We start from the raw sequence: 19,726 nt of genomic DNA, 5'->3' as shown, positions 1-19,726 counted from the left end.
CATATCCTGTTGTTGTCTTCCAGCCCACAAAGAAGGTTGCATCGTTTCCCAGCTTCGTCGATGGTGAGTGAATCCGTCTTCACACCCGTTTGGTGATGAAATCAAAACATTGTAATTGCATGGAACCATTCCAGGTATTATTTTGCCTCCAGTCTGTCACATCACGGGCCCTGATATAACTCTTCAAGTGCTCTTTCCCTGCCTCTGGGCAGATGCTTGGCCCAGTAATGTGCGAGGGCCTTTGCTGCCTGTCTGCTCCTTCAGATCATGACAGCACATTGTGTCCCCGAGTGGGTGTCAGAGAGTCCACATCTACATTTCACAGACACAGATTAATCCGAGCCTCAGCCTCCCACCAGCACTGAACCTCCGTCAGCTCGCAGCCAGTGGCCATCTCACTGCTTTATCCCACCCAGCCTGTTATCTCCATCTCTCCATCTCCAGAGCAACAGTGTTTGGCTTCATTTCTTCACACAGCATGCTGACTGCAATGATTACTATACCCTCCCTACTGCACACTTGACCCTTTCAGTCTTACTGCACTCTGTCCTTCCCCTCATCTCACCGTTAATCACCATCCTCTCTGCTTCTTCCTGGCCCAGTCCCAGGACCCTGTGAACCAGAAGACCTGATTGATGGAATTATCTTTGCTGCTAACTACCTGGGCTCCACTCAGCTGCTGTCTGAGAGGAATCCCTCCAAGAACATTCGCATGATGCAGGCCCAGGAGGCTGTCAGCAGGGTCAAGGTACTCAAAAACACACCCACACACACCCAGCCACACTGACTCACACATAAAAACAAACACACACTGTGTTTTTGGCCTAAAGGAATCCATATCCATTCTTTTAATCACTCAGCTGGATGCGTGTTTGCAGTTCTGCTGTTTTCCATCTGGAGGAGTTGACCAAAAAAGTCCCAGGCACAAACTTCAAGAAGGAGCTAGGAATATTTGGATCGACCCTGTGTTTCCACTTCAGGGACCAGAGTCTAAATTCTAACGTTGCAGGGACAGTATTTTACTTAGCAAAAGGATTACCTTCCAAAAGTACAGTAACTTTGGGGATTGAGCTTCCAGAACATTTCTGATTGATCAGCACTTGCATCATTTTATTTCAGCCACCATTTTTTAAAAATCTGCAGCAACAAGCCAGTCTTTGGTCATTGTGCTTTGCTACATCAACAAAATACAATAACGCACAAATAATGATACCTGTCCATCACTTTATATCACATCATCATTGCAAAGTCACATGCAAAAATTACATGTTTGAATAACCATGGCCATGCGTAAGATGATTTTTTTTTAATCTTCACGCATCAAAAAAAGTTCCTTTGAGTACTTTGAGTGGAAACACAGCTACAGTCATTTTCAACTACAGGAAGTTTTCCAGGGATCCAACAGCCCTTAAAGATACTAGAACTTCACCTGAATTTAGAATTAAACTGAGTTCCAGTTGTAAAACTGGTGTCACCTACTGTAGACCTTATGATGATTCAGAACTACTGGGATGGACTGGACAAAATGTCACTGATTATTCAAACAGATATTGCAGCTTTGAAAAGTTGTGCAAGGCGCAACGTATTAAAATAAGGATGTCGGGTGGATATGTCTTCATACTTTGCTAACATTATAAACAAAGCTCTGTTGTTGTTTTTCCCACAAGCTCAAAAAGAGTGAGCGCAGCAAGCAAACAAGAGACAGCTGCAGTTGAGAGAGCTAGTGGATGAATGAGAGAGAGGGAGTGCTGATGAAAGAACAAGGAGAGGGAACAAGAAAATCCAAACTTACTTTGTTGTTTCATGGAGGTTGAAAAGAAATAACCTTAAAAGAGAGGATTGTCATCGTTGCAGTTCCCTTTTTATCAATTTATTACACCAAACTCAAACATCAAAGGACTCTGTGTTGTTGTTTCTTTGTGTCTGAAAATAGCATTTCTAACAACACCATAGCCTCTAATTCTATTTCTTCAGAGGAGGTGGAAAGTACTTTTATTTTATGAGTGTTTTTCTTCTGGTCCCATAATTCTTGGAACTGTTTTGTACTAGTCACTCTGTGCTGTCCTAAATTGAGTCTGAAGAATATTTTTTTTAAAAAATTCAAATAATTGATTTAAAAACAATTGCTTTGTTTTGTTTTTTGATTTGCAGTCGCACAGTGTTGCCACTGCAAGTTGGGAAGTCAACTTCATACTATAAATTGGTATTTAACATCAGTAAAGATTAACTGATATCTCTAATACTTTCTTACTGTAAGAATTCATGGTTTGCACAAGTTGTAGCTCCCTTGATGTTCATTCAGTGACAGCAGAGAAAACTCATCCCCCAGTAGTTCCTCAGTCATCGAAAAGGATTACCACCAGAGTCAGGACTGGACCAGAAAATACATTTAAATTGTGGTTTTGAGCAACAAGAAATGTCCTTTGCTTCTTAGAAAAAACCCTTGTCATGGAAACAGCCATATGAGAGCCTATTCCCCTCTAAGTTATTGCAGCCTCTCAGAAGTGTTGTTGAGATGTGTTTGATCACATCCCTGGAGACAGCATCCGATCAGTGCTGCTGGTATGGCTGCAGTTCTCATTCTTCTCCCCGGAGGAGCTGGCATAATGTTACAGTCAACTTGTTGTTATTTAGGCTTCTCAATATACACAGAGGCCCAGCAGGAAATATGTCCAGTGCCTTCACGGGGCTAGTGCTGCATGTTTGATCATATTTGTCATACAGTATCTGAATTAATTTCTCGCCTTCGTGGACATCTGTGAAGGGGAAGTTATATGCATTTCCCCAAACTCAAGCAAACAAATGTAACCCTGCCATTTCAGTATATTGTTTGATTTTTTTGTATTTGTACTTAATAGTTCATGAGGTATTTTTTTGTTTTGTCTATTTTGCCCTTAATGAAATGTACAAGGACAGAGTGCTAATGGTGTCTAGAACCCAACATTATATACATATATTAGGCATGAGTGGTCTTGTAGGGCAGCTAAAGAACTTGGCCAGATTGGGCCGCAGGGTGTGTTTGCCACAGCTGGCTGGATAATGGGACTGCTGGCTTGTGAACCTTATATTTCCCTTGTTGACACTCTCCCTCCTGCTCACTAATGTCGACGCGATGAGGATATTCCAGTGCAGTTTCAGAGAAATACTGTGGATGGTACCAGAGCGGCGTCGAGGAGCCGGCCTCATGCTCTTTTTCATTAGCTTGACTGGTCCGTTCATCACTGCTGCTCTGCCCAAGTGCAAGTGTCCAACTTCTCAAAAGTCAATACTCAAAGTTTCAGGAGGAGACTTTTTAGCTTGTTTACATTTCTTAGTCATGGACTCGAAATCAAAGTGCATGGTTTCGTGACTTGATGACATCATGCAGCGCTGGTGCAGAGTTGCTACCCAGACTCCAGTCTCTTTTATCTCCCTCTCATGTGATCACAAGCTGGGCTGTGTTTCTAAATATTAGATGACCTCCCGTCTAGTGGTCTAGTTTTAGAAAGTTGCGTGCTGTAATGTCACCGGTGACATGGATACACCTGAGTGCAATTGTGCAGACAGAGAGCGTTAAAGGTGCACTGTGTACTTTTGTGGAATAAACTTTTCGATCAGAAGAGAAATGCCAAAACAAACTAAATTAAAAAAACTTTCTTTGTCTTCATGTCTGAATGAACAAGCTGACCTTGAGGGACAGTTCAGTATCATACTGTTTTACTTTGTTTATATGTGGTGGACCCTGTCCCCCGTCAAATAGTGTTCTGGGGACCTTATTTCCATCTGACAACAGCTCGTTTATTCAGCTATGGAAGAAATACACATTTTTTTGTATTGTTACCACATTAATACTGTAAATATTAAAACTCTGAGTTTGAATTTCTTCTCTAAAACTACACAGTGCCCCTTGAATGTACTGTAGGTCTTCAGTTTGAAATATTCAGCTTTCATGGTGCATGACATCAGCAAGGCATTAAAATTCAAATACCAGCCAGTTTCAGTTCACTCTGGTGTGTCTCTGTCAAGTCGTGTTTTAGCCTCTATAACTGGTCACATTTTGTAGGTTCCTTTGTTTGGTAACAGGAAGTACATTTAAGGATAAATTCACCCAAAAATGATAATGAAGTAATAATATACTCACCTCATGCTGATGGAAGGTTGGGTTTTGTAGTCCACAAAACATCTTTATCATGAACTTCAGTTGTTTAGGAGAGCGTTTCCATAGAAATCACTGTGAGTTTAAGTTTAATGAATTCATTTTCATGAATGGGTGAACTTATCTTTGAACCTACAAATTGGTCCTTTAATTAAGTGACAGACTCAGATGATAAAGACCTCATCCTCATACTTACACAGTCCTGCCACTGAGCCCTATCCTAGGATTTTACATGCTTCAGTATAGTCTAAGCTGTTCCACTTACATTTAGGATTGTTAATGGTTAATGATCCATTTGCAGGCTCCAAAATTAGTCTTAATGTATATCACATTGTGGCTGAAGAGGCTTTGAAATTGCTGTTGCCTGCAAGTATTTATGTAATTACGCAATAAGATGTACTGTATATTTAAAATTTGTCGGAGCATGATCGTTTGATCGGTCTATACCAAATGAGTATTTCATTTTGATATTGAGTCATAAATGCCGACATGTAACCATGAATGTGGCGTGAAAGACCTTAACAACCAATGAATGCACTGACGTATTTATTATTAGTTTCTGTTGACTTTAACGAGATAAATTACATACATTACATACATTTTTAGTTGTGTTCGTCCCCAAATCCCGAATTACTTCACTTCATGGGTTTCAACTGAATCAAACAACATCCTGAAACAAAGAAGAAAGTGACGGAGGGTCTGAAAGTCTTCGTGCCTGTTGGCTTGTTTCAGTCTAAAAGCCCTCTTCACCACAATGAGGCTGTCGACTGGCATCATTTCACATTTATCCAATCTATGTTTGGTTCTTCACTCACTCGCTCGCTCACTCCCTGTCATGCAGTTGCCTTTCCTGCCAAAAGTCTTGTCAGGATGAATCCATGGCAACAGTTAGCTATCACCGTTTAGTGCCAGTCCCCTGCTTGTAAAAGGTCCATTGAACAGGAATTCGTCCATTATCTCCTTGATTCGTCCCCCGTGGAGGATTTAGTTGCTTTACAGCAAATGTCATTTTTAATCTTTGACATTGAGACGGACACAAACGTTGACTACACGCACCCCACCACACAGGCAGTAGCGTGCAGCACTGCTCGTATTTTTTCTTTGCTCCACTTCAACCCGAACAAGCACACATGTCGTACATACAAGCACTTAGACCCTGTAGTGCTGGATAGAGCAGAAAGAAAGTGTGCCAGGTAGATCGGAGCAAGGCTGTAGAGGTTATTTATGCAGATCTTCTTTCCATGATGTTCACTCTGTTTGATGTAATATTTATGCAGCTTCGCCCCCTCCACACACACGTGCACACACACATACACACACACACACACACACACAGTCACTCTTTCCTGCTGTCTGTCCCCTCTGTCCCCCTCCTCCCCTGCTCAGCTCCTCTTTAGCAGAGTTGTAGATGTTGCTGAAAGCCTCAGATGTTGACGGAGGAGGAAACTGTCATTAAACGAAAACCCCCCAAAAAGACTCTTCCCTCTGGGCTGTTTTCTTGTTTTATTTTTTCATCTAATACTGTCTTGGCTCGGGCAAACATCCAGCCTCACACTCGGAAAACGTAATGAGGGTCAAAATCATTTCCTCTGGTCGATGGCAGATGGAGATGGCTTGAACTTTATACAGGAGGGTTGATTTTGAAAGATTACAAAGTACCCTGAAGGATTATGAGTGCAAGTTCAGCAACTGTAGGGCCCACGCCAAGCAGAATTACTGATGAGCTAATCAAACACATGAGCTTTGTAAAACTGCCTCCATGTTCATCTAAGCCGTTTATTTCCAAATATAGTGACTTGACTTTTTTTTTTTTTATCCAGCCCAGAGACCAAACCTCAAGCGTACAGTTTAAATCCTTGCTCGGGGCTTTATCCCCTCTGCTGCCTCTTTGAGCGTTGAGTGTTTTCCAGCCAGTCTTTCTGTAGTAATAGCGCTTAGACTGTGACATGAACATGGAGGTTAGTAAACAGTTACAGACTTTGTTGTCTTTGTTCGCCGCAGTGCTGATAAAGACAAATAAACCCTCGTTATAGAGCTTTACATCGATGTTAAGACCGCAGGAACAGTGTCAGTTCGTGTCTGCACGCTTTGATTTGTTGTGTTTAAAAGAGAAAAAGCAATTATGACCCCTTTGTAATTGCTGTTTTGATTTGTACTTGATAACCAACACAGCTGTGCGAACACTATCTCCACAAACATATTTACAGTCACACACATACTCACACATACTCTCTCTCTCTCTGTCTCTCTGTCCCTCTCTCTAAGCAGTGACAGCACACTTGCCGTTTGGTTTGAGGCTTAACTGTCTTACCTTCTTTTATTTACCTTCTTTATTTCCTCCTCCTCTCCCTCCTGTTTTTTTGTGCTCCCGTATCCGCTGACCTTGTCCCGTCCCAACGCCTGCCCGCCCGCCTGCCAGAGGGTACAGAAGGCTGCCAAAATCAAGAAAAAGGCGGTGTGTAATAAACAGAGCAAAAGGAAGACCCTTTGGCCACTTTTCCCTACACTCTCACCTTTTCTTTTTTCATTTCATTTGTGCCTGTCTGGTTCCGTCTGTTTTCCTCCCATCTGTGTCACCTTTGTTGTGTGCATTAATTTAGTCGAACAAATCTTTGTCATGTTTTCCAGAAGTAAGACAAACATCTTTTTTTTATATATATAAGTGAAAGGCGATGCATTTCGGTAGTGAGAGTCTTTCCTAAGTCAGTTGAAATGTCTCAATATCAGTTAAACTGTAATGTTTTAACCAGATGCATCATCAAATGCTTTTGTGAAAGGACCCTTTATACTGACCGAAGATGAGGTGTACTATAATGCACCAGAGCCGCTAAAGCCAAATTCAATAAGAGCACATTTACGTGAATTTATGTGGAACCACTGTGAGCACACAGTAACAGAGAACCTGTCAGCAGAACACTGTAGGAGAAGCTCCAGGATGTATTACTTCACAAGTTTCTTTTCAGCACAGTATTAGCCTGTGCTATAACACTTTCATGAGATCAAAAATGTCTGATTAAGAGTACAATGGCTCATTGTGATTAACCTCTTACCCATGCTCTGGATTCCTGCTGTTATATTCCCTGACCGAGTGCAGGAATAAATGTCAAGTGATTCAAGTCAATCGAGTGCTATTAAAAACATAAAAAAGTCAAATTTACATTTGTTCCCTCAAACCGAAGAATCAGAAACTATGGAGGATTTTAAGCCACCACAATCGTCCAACAGCCAGACTCCTCGCATTATGAATGCACCAAGATAACGCGAAAAAGAAAACAGAAATCTAAAGGCCTTGTCAAGTTTAGCTTTTGCTGACAAAAACAGACAACATACTGAATATGACAATGTTTTACCTCATCAGCTGCAATGCTAATTTGTGTTTGCAAATTCAGTTGTACTTCTACTTGTACTTTTGTAGTATTTTTATGTGATTAACTCAGTTTTCATCAACTAATTCTTGCAGAAATAACATTTCAGTTCATATCATCCTTGGCATGACGGTGAAAAACAACCTCAATTCCAACTGAATTAGCATCTTTAAGACTCAGCGTTTTGAATAACTAAGGTGCGCTCAAAGACAAAAATGTATTATTCAACGTCGTTTAAAGTAATTGTTTGTTGTGGGATTCTGTACATTTCTGGTCTCATTTAGCTGTTAGGTCTTATATTCCTTTTCTTTTCTTTTCTTTTCTTTTCTTTTTACCATAACCTGACATGATTAGCTATAATCAAACTTTTCAGTGGTAATGTCAAGAATAATACTAATAATTTGATCTTATAGGCAGAAGTCCATCGTAGAGGAGGCTGATTGTTATTTCTCCTGTAACCATGGCCTCTGTAGAACATTAAATCCACAAGACAAGTTGAATTCTGTTCACAAAGCAAGACTGCGCACCTTTTCTCCAGGCAGAAGGTGTTCTGGAAACTACAACAGCACTCAGTTACATCTTTTTCCAATATCTGCTTAGTTTTAGTATCCTAAGACACTATACTCGGGATAAAAATTGTTTCAAGCCAGAGTCTCTAATAAATGATTCACCATTTATGACATTAAACATTTACAGTTACAGCTTTTAGCACTACTGCTTTATTTGTGAAATGCATGTGGCTCTTTTAATGAAGCAAAGACAAATATAATTTTATTAGTGCACACTGCACAGTGATGAGGAGAGAGATGTGAGCAGACTTGTTCCACTGCTGAAGCTGCATTGCTCTCACTCTCAAATACAGCCAGCTGGTCAGGGTTTAGTGATGAACTGTTTCCATGCCAGCCCGCCATCCTCGTGCCAAGACGGTTGATGTAAAGTAATGCCACTGCCAGACGCTTTCTTTTTCTGCCGTATCCACCTCACCTTTAGACTCAACAACCGGTCCATCTAACAAGCATTTTCCCCAGCTGGACCCTGAACTTTACATGCATGCATTTTTGGATACTAAACTAATATGTTTCTGTATTTAACACAGACACCATTCAGACAGTTGTGAATAACTGTAAACCATGTACAGCCAAGTTTGGCACAAAGATCTTGAAAGTCAAAGGAGACGATCTAACCACATCTTCTGTTTGTTTTTTGTTTTTTTTTATCTTGATGCAGAGTGCAGACGGAGATGCTCAAACCCTCACCGAGGTTGATCTATTCATCTCCACCCAGAGGATCAAAGTCCTCAACGCAGACTCACAGGTGAGAACCAGCAAGCACACGTACATCATGTTTCTGTTTTTTACCAGAGAGCGTTATTCTCACCAGTGAGAATGAAAGCTGTTCACCCTTCCAGTGCCTCAGCCACCCACTGAGGTATTACACATCAGGGGAGTGCTGTTGTGTCATAGCTGACGTAACTGCAGCTTAACTGTGGATACACTGCTTGTTATGAAATGCCATGACTGATTGTGGTTTAGTTATTTCTTTATTTAACCTCCTGATGTCACTGTCACATTTCTTTTGGACCCGGGGTGAGATTGAACTCTGCCAAGCCTAAAAATGCTGCACAAACATCTGTGTGTGGAGGGTGACTCAGAGCAACGATCAGAATCGGTCAAGTATTGGCCAAGTATGTGTGCACATGCACAGAATGTGACTCCAGTTTCACATTATTCTCAGTGTTCTTACTCAATAACAGACATACAGCTACAAATGAGATCAATAAAAACTAAACAAATGAGATAACGACTAGTAAAGACTAAAAAATGGTTCATGGGAGAGAAATGTGCTGCACAAAACATCTGATAAGAAAGTAGGTGTATAAACAGTATGTTAAAATCACCAATGGCCCAAACACTGTTAAAGTAAACACCAAAAAGTCTGTGTATAACTGAGCTTTTTTGTGGGTTGTGTATCATAGTACAAGTACTGCGATGAAGCAGTTGAGTATTCCAAAGAAATACAGAATAAACACAGGATAAATATGCACACATGAGGTGGACAGATAATGTAAATTACAATATATGCATGTATACATATCTATGCATTACATTACATTATATTATATTCAGCTTGCAGGATTTATATTGGCAGGTATTTACAGCAAGCAGGATATATGTATTATATTTGGCAGTGCATGAAAATGTGCATTTTAAAACTGTATAAATTTAGTGTATAAGTGGGGGTTTTGGTGCTTGAGGGTTATTGATATTGTGTGACAGACTTCATATAGACATCTAAATAATTAGAATGGCACACCACATGTACACTGGTGTTTCTTAAGATTGAGCCTTTCATACACATGTAAGCTGCAATTTAGGTCACTGTAAACAGACCTTTTTGGTAACACAATCTGCTTCCTGTTTACAATATCATGTGTAGGTGAATGGTCATAGGATATGCATGTTCAGGTGTGCCTGGTATGGTTGGAGATTTTTTTTTTGAGATGGTGCTAAAATGTCTTCTTTTCGTTTGTACGTGTGGATGAGGCCGCCACCAAAGAATGCCCAACACTTCCTTCTAATTCAGTCAAGCCTTATCAAATATCAAATAAAACATCATCAAATCCACTTGACCCGGTTCTGAATTTGGATCTGCATCAAATTGTACTCACTCATTGATATCAGCCACCAACGTACACCTTTTTTCATCAAGATCTGTGCATTATTCCATGAGAAAAGATAAATGAGATTCTCAGAATGTGAAAGAAAGTCAGACAAGAAATTCCTGGATCCGTCCCTTCATTCACAACAAAAGTTTTCTGGGCCGAGACCTATCCACCATTCAATTTTTGTTGGAATCTGTTCAGTAGTTTTTGTGTAATCCTGCAGACAAACCAACTATCAGACGGACACAGGTAAAAACAAAACCTCCTTAGTCAAGGTAATGAGCACATTTGTACTTAGTTAGCCATTTACTGAACTAATCAGAGGTAGAATATGGGTGTTGGTTTTTTCAGTTATTTTACAGACACACACAAGTTTGATTTCCGAAGGTCGAAAATCTCATTTATCCACCAGATTTTCTCATCTTGAAGTTTCTTTCTTAAACAAAGCTTCTCCTCACTGTTGCAAAGGCTTTGTAAAAGTTTTGTTGCCTTTTAGCATCGTGATACGCAGCTGTGTGAAGCACAAGAACAAGTCTTCACAGGAGGCAGAGACTTTGATAGGAGCAGAAATGCTTCTGAGAGTGCTGCAGTTCCTTGGATCATAAATACAGCTTTGTGTTCACAGTAACAGTTTAATGTATATGTGATAGATGATTCATTTGCAGTATGTCAGTCTGAGTTCCTGTTTGGTCGTCTGTGTGTGTGTGTGTGTGTGTGTGTGTGTTTGTGAGTGTGTGTGTGTGTGTGTGTGTGTGTGTGTGTGTGTGTGTGTGTGTGTGTGTGTGTGTGTGTGCGTGCGCGCGCGCGTGTGTGTGTGTGTGTGCGTGTGGGAAGCCTGGCAGAAAATAACGTGCTGCAATGCAGTGTCTATTTTCCTCCCTTTTCCATCTGGTTGCCAGTGGTCCTGGCTCTCTTAACGGGGAGATTGAGAGTGAAAAAGCCTTCGTGCTTGCCATCAACAGCCTTGTTGTAGCTTGCATGGGGTTTCTGACATTGATTCATAATAGGAACAACTCCAAAGGTGGGCTGGAACAACAGCACTAATTAGGCCGATGGAATAAAACCACCAGGCACAGTTAATGAGGTGAAGTTAACTAAACTGAAATGAAATTGAGCACATTATCATAAAACATGAACAAATGAGTCCTTCTCAGCAAACCTGCAGATTCAAGCCTATATCTTCTCTAGATTTCAGTTCCGTAGTTCAGAAACAAAGCCTCATAAAATCCACATCATGACACAAGACAGTTATTAGACTGAGTGAACAAACACGATTACACCAATCGGATCACCTAGTTTCAACAACACAAACTCTGGTATCCAGATGCTGGTTAAATATTTTGCACACCTGTTTATTATTTTCAGATGAACGTGTACTCACAGTCTAATTTATCTGTGATTTATCAGACTTTAATCCCATCGCAAAATACTCCTGAAAGCTGTGTTAGTATCAGAGGAACAAAACTAAAAAACTCACTGTGGTGACATTTGTGTCATCACGTCACTTTGTTGGTTCAGATGCGGAATTGTGGTGTGATCATTTTCTCTATTTACTGGCTCCATCTTGTACTCTCCAACACATATTTGAAACATCCTACTGTATCTTGTATACTGTATTTGCCTCAGTGCTCTTTACAGTCTGTACCGTAAATGACATCCTCCGTCCTTAGACCCTAAATTCTAGTGAGGAAAATATGATATTGAAAAAGAAAAACACTTTTGACAGGGAAAAAAGATGGAAGACATGCTGTAGATATTGTATGCACAGGACAACAAAATCACAGCTTAAAAATGTAATTGATTTAATGACTGTCAGTGAAATTATATAAAATATATGTAGTTTGGATCCAGGAAGACGTATGAACAGGCCGAATCATACAGTCTCCACTCGACTGTGTTGACCTGGACGAGGACAGGCCATACAAGATAATTAGCAAAAGTTCAGAATATAAAAAGATTTCGACTTTACAGTGTTAATATTTTTTTAAATTTTGTTTCAGATTTTAGGTCCAGTAGGATTTTATTTGACTTGAGGCTCACAGCTGCAAATCAAATGTCTTCATAGCCTACATGACATATTATAAAGTCACAAATTGAAACTTTACTTGTAGAGTATTATAAAGAAATATATATTTTTTTTTATTTCGTCTTCATTTTACTAAGATCTCCCATTGAGATTATAGTCATATTTACAACAGCGATCTGGCCAAGATAACAGCTGTACAAAAGCACAAGATATTGTAACAGAATATATAAAAACAATACAAAAATCCACAATAAATCAAAACACCTATTCAGACACAGCAGCCCCTCAGGAAAACAACCACATGCCTCCTTTATAACATTCCTAATGATGCCTTTAAATTCATCAGTGGATATAAATGTGTGGGCTGATGTTCAAAGGTTGATTTTGTCTTCGACGTGTGAGAATTTGGTTGATTTTGCCAACAGGAGACGATGATGGACAACGCACTCCGTACGATATCCTACATCGCAGACATCGGGAACATCGTGGTCCTGATGGCGAGACGCCGGATGCCACGCACAGCCTCCCAGGACTGTATTGAAACTACGCCCGGGGCACCAGAGGCAAAGAAGCAGTACAAGATGATATGCCATGTCTTTGAGTCTGAAGATGTAAGTGCTTCAAGTTCAAAAACCTGATATATCTGATCACGCTTTATAAGAGTAGCTGTCAATTTTAAATGACAGGAAGTAGCTGAGAGGAAGTCAAAAAGGTGTTCTTGGAGAAAAGTCTTCCAACATCTAAAGAAAGTAAGAGATGAGGATTGTCATTGCTTTGTTTAGACTTTATTGTCTTTAATCCTTAATTTCTATTTTTGTGTCTGCTCCACATGTATTTATTAATTGTATATTTATTTGTACATTGTAAAGTATGTAACATAAGCTGATGCCACATAACAAAGCATTTACAGCCCAAGTGTCCAATCATGTCCCTAAATACATGAGTACTCAACGACACGTACACAAAAGACAAAACAAACACAAACTCAACAATAAATATGTACAAGACAATACATACAAAACAATATTAGATATAAACTGTAATACAAATCAGACTACATGAGTGATCTCTTCAGAAACTGTTTGTCTGATTTTAAAATGATCTGGTTTGAGTTCCGCAGGAGGAATTCCACATATTGATCCCCCGAACAGGAAAAAAAGCTTTTGTCTAAATCAGGATTCACATAAAAGCATGTTTCAGTTCCCGTTTGATGCTCCGCGTGTTACTGAGCCTTGTCACAGATGTTACTTCAATATAGATATTCAACAAATGATGCTGTGGGACCTTCAATAAGCGACCACAGCAGCTCAGTGACGTGAAATGACGACAAATGGCTGGGCTTTTTAAAATCTTTAGTTTATTTTTTTGAAGACAGAGAGCTGCTGCTTGTTTTGTCGAGGCAGATTCAGTAAGACTTGGCATGATGAACAATGTTGCACAGAGGAGCCAGCAGCTCAGTGTCTGTTGCCAGTCAGTATAAAGGCTGGACTCCAATCTGTCCTCTCTTCATCTCATTCTGCTGCCAGGTTTTAAAGGCCGGACAGAGTTATAATAGAACCATTCAGCCGCTCATCCATCAACTTATAAACAGTTTCTGTTATTGTGGCTCTGCTGGCTGTGTGCACTGTTTGCTTGGTTTTGATGTTTTTTTTATGGTCGTGCAAAACTCAGCCAGAGTGTATTGATTCTGAGAGTTTGGGTCATTACTGTCTGCAGATTCTGCAAGAGATTTATATGCAAGTGCAGAATCTAATTACAAAGGAAAATAGGGGATTACAGCATGCAAAATGATGTAGATTATGCAGCAAAGATCTCCACAGTTTTTTTTGTTTTGTTACAAGTTTATATTTGACTAATCTCCCTTTTTATAAACTTTTATCTTTCTTGGTAGCAAATGTCCTTTGTGCCAGGGCCCCAGTGTTTTCTTCTGCTCAGCCCCCACAACCCTAACAGATGAGCTAAAGCTGCCCTTCAGCGAAAGCACATTCTTGTGATATTTCTGTCAAAGCAGACATTCAGATCTCAGAGGTGGTCATGTTTTCCTCTCTCTTATTTTTCCTCTTCTATTATTTATTTGAGTGAAGCTCACATCGCAACCAATTATCCATCAGCTGTATCAATCAATTGTGAAGGTTGGTGGGAGGTGCGAGTTCATTGCCGATTGTCACAGCATCCACACTAAAGATCACACTGACATTTAAATCTATTTGGGTGGGTATTTTTCCCTTTAACACGTGTGAATGTATATTTTGTCTAAATTATTTTATTTATAAGGCTGAGGTATTCTGTAATCTTTCCATGTACTATCTGGTAAATGCAGAAGCATCCCCAGAGATATGAGCATTGACTGTTAAAGATATAGAGGAAGTGAAATCAATGTGGAAGCGCCTAAAGCATCCTCCCGTCCAATTGAATGCAGGCTTGACACGACTTCTTACTTGAATTATTACCTCAGTTAATAGTTTCTCAATGAGTTCATGGTCTTTTTCAATACACTATTATGTTCATTTTGTAAATGATGGTCCCATTTAGAGTATAATAGATAATAAAGCAGGGTATGCAAAAGAGCATGATTATCTTGTGATTGACAAGTCACTACCATGGCAAGTCCTCGAGTTCTCAGTCAGATCCAAACAGGATATCCTTCCCAGCACCGCCCACTCATCACAAAATGGTCGCTTCTGGTTCCAAAAGACAAAATGGCGAGGGACGTAACTCTAAACTCGATGCTTTAAAATGGTAGTCCACAAATCAGTGGGTGACATGATGGGTTCACAGTTAGGTACGAGTCCTCCTGGTTGGGAATAACTGCTTTAAAGTCCTTGATTTGTGTGGCTGAAATTGTGTATCATTCCATCACTGTGGTAAAGACAGAACGTTTAGTTTGTGTAGATTTAGTTTCTATGGCTGTTTTCATTAAACTTCATTCCTCCTCACTGAGACTCCAGCAGGGAAATGCTCCTGTCTTTTCCGCTCTCATCTGAAAATTCAAACAAAGAGCTTATGACAGTCAAAATCAGTTTCTATTATGCCACAACATACTCTGGGCATACTCGATGCTGCTATTGTTTGATGCCACCGGATGTTCATTACCCACACTATTGTTATTTATATATAACTCAGTGAAGCTGAGCTTCTGTGAATCTAACAAAACAAGATCACAAACACATGCTTATGTCTGCCTGCAGGCCCAGCTAATCGCTCAGTCCATCGGCCAGGCGTTCAGCGTAGCTTATCAGGAGTTCCTGAGAGCCAATGGCATCAACCCCGAGGACCTGAGCCAGAAGGAGTACAGTGACATCATCAACACCCAGGAGATGTACAATGACGACCTCATTCACTTCTCCAACTCTGAAAACTGCAAAGAGGTCGGTGTATATCAAATGTGCAGAACACGCATTAATTTTCCTGCAACTTCAAGATTTTTCTGCAGATGTTTGTTGGTGCTGGGAAAAAACGAGACGCTGTGAAATGTAACATGTGGCACAAATGGCACTCCTGCTGCAGGGCCATCAGAGAAAGTATACAGTAGCTGTTAACTAATTAGACAGATTAGGAGGCAGATGGCACAGTAAAATCCTCAAGCATGTCAACTCTTGGTTTTTTTAAAAATATTATCGCCGTAGCATTTCCTCTAGAACTTACAGTGCGCTGAAAGCATTACTGGAGGCTTTGAGAGAATTACAAACCGTGTAACAGTTTCTGCTGTACGAGCAGAGAGGCTGCACGGGCGCCACCACACAGCTGCTATTTCAGAGGCACGTGGGTAATTTTTAGCGGTGATGGGGAAACTGGGCTTTCTCGAAGCAATAAAGCTTCCTCACCAACTGTGTGGAGAATAAGTTCATTTCACAAGGCTTCACGAGTAGCTGGCATCTGAGAGTGTGAGCAGAAAACTGTTTCCTGCATTAAGACAGTGTGGAGATTCACACAGTGCTTGGATCTGTAAAGCCGTGTGAATTGAAATGCTGATGTTATAAATTCAGAATAAAATCATTTAAATCCGGCTTTCATCTGGCTTTAAACACTGATCAACTTCTGTGCGGTGAAGTGATAAACATCAAACATTGTTCACTGAGGTAACACCAGGTGGAGGTTTTAGAGAAGAGTCAAGACTGTTTAATTAGATTTAAAGGGATATTCCGGTGTAAGTTAAATCCATGTTCTAACACACCTTACATCGAGTACGACCCCCCCTCCAGAGATAAAGTTTGTGGACCGCTAGCTCACGTAGTTTTAGCATCCTCAGAAACCACCGCACAACAACACAACGCTGCAGTAAATGGATCCAATGGATCGCCATCAAAAAGCCACAAATAATGCTCAGAACAGCACCAAACTTCAGCAACATTACAAACAGGGTCCCAGCACATATTTCGAGGTATCAAACATTTGATATTACCGAGTGCAGTAATGATATTCACTGGGCTGCGGGACTTCCCCACAACGAGCCTGCAGCTGGAGAGGTGAGTTAGAACATGGATTAAATTTACACCGGAATATCCCTTTAAACATACAACAAGGAACTTTTAATAGATTATGAAACAATTTCAGTTCAATACTGATGCCTCTATGTGACCTACATAAGCATACGAAGCATCAGCAAGAGGTCCGGCTAATTCTTTATAGTTCATAGTTATTTTCAATGCCTGTCAGTGGGTGGGATTCGACTGCAGGTTGGATGAGTCATAAAACTAAACCTATTTTTTATGGTGGAGTGTGGAGGATGAATTGAGGCTCACAGCCTGAGATGAGAAGCTGCTCTGTGGTCAGTTGGTACTGTACGACACGAAAACCAAGTTTTCTTCGTGTCAGTATCTTCACATTACAGTTATTGATCTTAAACAGCCACAAATCCATACATGACCTCATCATTATGCAGCCTGCAAACATTGTAGAAGAACTCAATAGAAATGTTCCTCCAGTGTCCATAATGGTATCTTAGCTTTTTGTGATTTTTTTTCTACACTACACATCCCTAAAATATGTACAACCGAAGCTAAAAGTTAAAGGTAAAGCATTTAAATTGAGCCAGAGATAGAAATAAGATGCACGAATCAAATGTTTTAAATCAAATTTTACCAGATAAAAACAGAAAAAATATCGAACAAAAGATTTCTAAACATAGACAAAAATATATCTTAACACTCCAAAGGTGGTCACCTATGAACAAAAGCTGCGAAACGTCACCGACTTAATTTTTTTTCCTCATCATCAAGGCCTCAAAAAAGACAATACAAGTAGAAAAATTGTTCCAAAATAAATGCATGTACCCTAAAACAATGACGTCATCACGAGCGTGCGTGATGCGGCAGAAGACAGAAGCCGTGGCAGAAAGAATTGACGGTGCTGTGGGTTTTAGATCGATTTAAACTGAATCATGTAAACAGCGATCGCTCTGTCCCAGGTCTGATTTCATAGAGTAGAACAGGAAAAATAGTATTGCAGATATTTTGCGTCTCTCTTTCACACATTTCCAAAACAAATGTACGAGCCAGCCAGATCAAGATCTTTACGACAGGAAGCAGTAGTGCTCATACCACTGTAGCAGCTTTAATGTCTGACATACTAACTGTATTATTATGTCAGTATTAACATTATTGAGAGAGAGCACTTCTCTAAATCAAACATCTACCTGAGTACTGTATGCTCTTATAAACAGCTCTGCAGGGCACATTTGAACAATTATGGAACATTAAATGGGATTGACTTGACTTTTAGAGAATCTGTCCTTTAGCTGCTGAATATGTCAACATAATGGTTATGCAGTTAATATTATTACAGTGATATATGTTGCAATATGCTACGAACGGTAGAAGTTCAAGAGAGGATCCATACATGTATAAAATACACAGCTGGTTATGTCTGTTGTTTGAGAGATTGTGGTATTTCTTCACATAATGTGTTAATAAATAATATATCCAACATTGCCAGAAAGGAGTGCTGCTCATTGATTTGCAACATAGCCTGAAGTAATATAATACAACCGGAGATATTAATAGGATAGATGTCGTGGTAGGGTCTCACAGTGCTGAACAGCCTTGGAAGGAAAAAGGAGAGAAAAAGTGAATTTTCTGACTGTTATTAAAAAGGATTCATGTTGTTTCAAGTAAAAAAGATTTCTTTACGTATTCTTCAGAAAGCTGAGACTGAATCCGGTGCTGCTGAGATTTACTAAAGCAGATGAAGACACAGTAGTGTTGAAATGTTTGTGTTTTAATTGTTGTGGTAATTTTAATTGCTCCAGTCAGTCAGCATGCTCTAATCATGGTGTTAAAGATGATCACCTTCTGTACAGGATGAGACCTGACAGACTGTCTGCTCCTCTCTCTCCACCTCCAGCTGCAGCTGGAGAAGAGTAAAGGGGAGATCCTGGGTGTGGTGATCGTGGAGTCGGGCTGGGGCTCCATCCTGCCCACAGTTATCTTAGCCAACATGATGAACGGCGGGCCAGCCGCTCGCTCTGGCAAGCTCAGCATCGGAGACCAGATCATGTCCATTAACAACACCAGCCTAGTGGGGCTGCCACTGGCCACCTGTCAGGGAATCATTAAGGTACAGAGACACTGGAGATGCAGTTGAATGTGTAAAATAAGTATGATTTCTGTAAAACTGAACTACTTTTATGTATGTGTGTTCCTCTTTTGTTAAAGGGCTTGAAGAACCAGGTTCAAGTGAAGATGAACATTGTCAGTTGCCCTCCTGTCACCACAGTCCTCATCAAGAGACCAGATCTGAAGTATCAGCTGGGCTTCAGTGTCCAGAACGGCATCGTAAGTGTAGTTCTGACTTCTTTATGTTACTTGGAAGCATGTAGGGTCATCACTGTGATATAAGGTCATCATAATACCAGAATATTTGGCACAGTTTAGTACAGTACGATTAGAAATACAGTCATACTCAATACTGCTTTCAAAACCACCACTAAAAGTAAAAACACTCCTTAGGATGGGATCATTTTTGTTTTCTTTTAACTTACAACCTGTACACAGTGCTGGTGCAAGAAGAGTTCCTTAAAGCATAACCACACATTGGTGATTAAGTTAATATCTGTGCAGCCTTGGGTGCAAACCGTAATTATGGATCTGTTTTATTTGTAGCTGTGGTACTTTTAATGCTATTGTATTTATGATTAACAGAAATTAAATTATTTTAAACATGCGGCATCAAAAAACGTATCAAAGTATCGATACTTTCAACAACCTTACACAAATCGTAATTAAAATGTGCAGCTTTTTTGTGATTTTGTATTTTTCTCTTGAGTAAACTGTTAATTTTAACATTCAGTGCGGTATATTCCGTACTTGTCCTGTACAGCATGTGTACTTTCCCGTCTCAGTTTAGATTAATCTCCTCATTATTGTATTTGCCCCGTGTTGGATACACTGTAGAAACACCGTGTCATTTGCAGGGTTGTGATAAATTGCTGTTTCGCCTTGAAAAACATACACCAAATGCAACTCCTGCTAAAAAGAACATTGTATTTAGCATAGATGTGATGTGCAGTTTGTCACTGTCTTTAAATATAAACTATCTGT

At 40.0% G+C, this 19,726-nt stretch overlaps 1 protein-coding gene across 2 annotated transcripts in view; it reads left to right on the top strand.

Moving 5' to 3' along the window:
• The window catches only part of apba2b (amyloid beta (A4) precursor protein-binding, family A, member 2b), a 68,994-nt gene that overhangs the window by 45,908 nt on the left and 3,360 nt on the right, over positions 1–19,726 (top strand). Inside the window, exons 6-13 of one of the 2 annotated variants that reach the window (XM_037094494.1) lie at positions 24–63; positions 603–748; positions 6,555–6,590; positions 8,728–8,814; positions 12,614–12,799; positions 15,377–15,556; positions 18,531–18,743; positions 18,842–18,961. In XM_037094494.1, the coding sequence (XP_036950389.1) occupies positions 24–63; positions 603–748; positions 6,555–6,590; positions 8,728–8,814; positions 12,614–12,799; positions 15,377–15,556; positions 18,531–18,743; positions 18,842–18,961 (1,008 nt within the window). The remainder of the gene's footprint in view (positions 1–23; positions 64–602; positions 749–6,554; positions 6,591–8,727; positions 8,815–12,613; positions 12,800–15,376; positions 15,557–18,530; positions 18,744–18,841; positions 18,962–19,726) is intronic. The other variant, XM_037094495.1, reaches the window with a different exon arrangement.

The sequence above is a fragment of the Acanthopagrus latus genome, chromosome 4, assembly GCF_904848185.1.
Source record: "Acanthopagrus latus isolate v.2019 chromosome 4, fAcaLat1.1, whole genome shotgun sequence".
NCBI lineage: Eukaryota > Metazoa > Chordata > Actinopteri > Spariformes > Sparidae > Acanthopagrus > Acanthopagrus latus.
The sequence above is the reverse complement of the archived record's forward strand: the minus strand, read 5'-3'. Positions and strand labels throughout refer to the sequence as shown.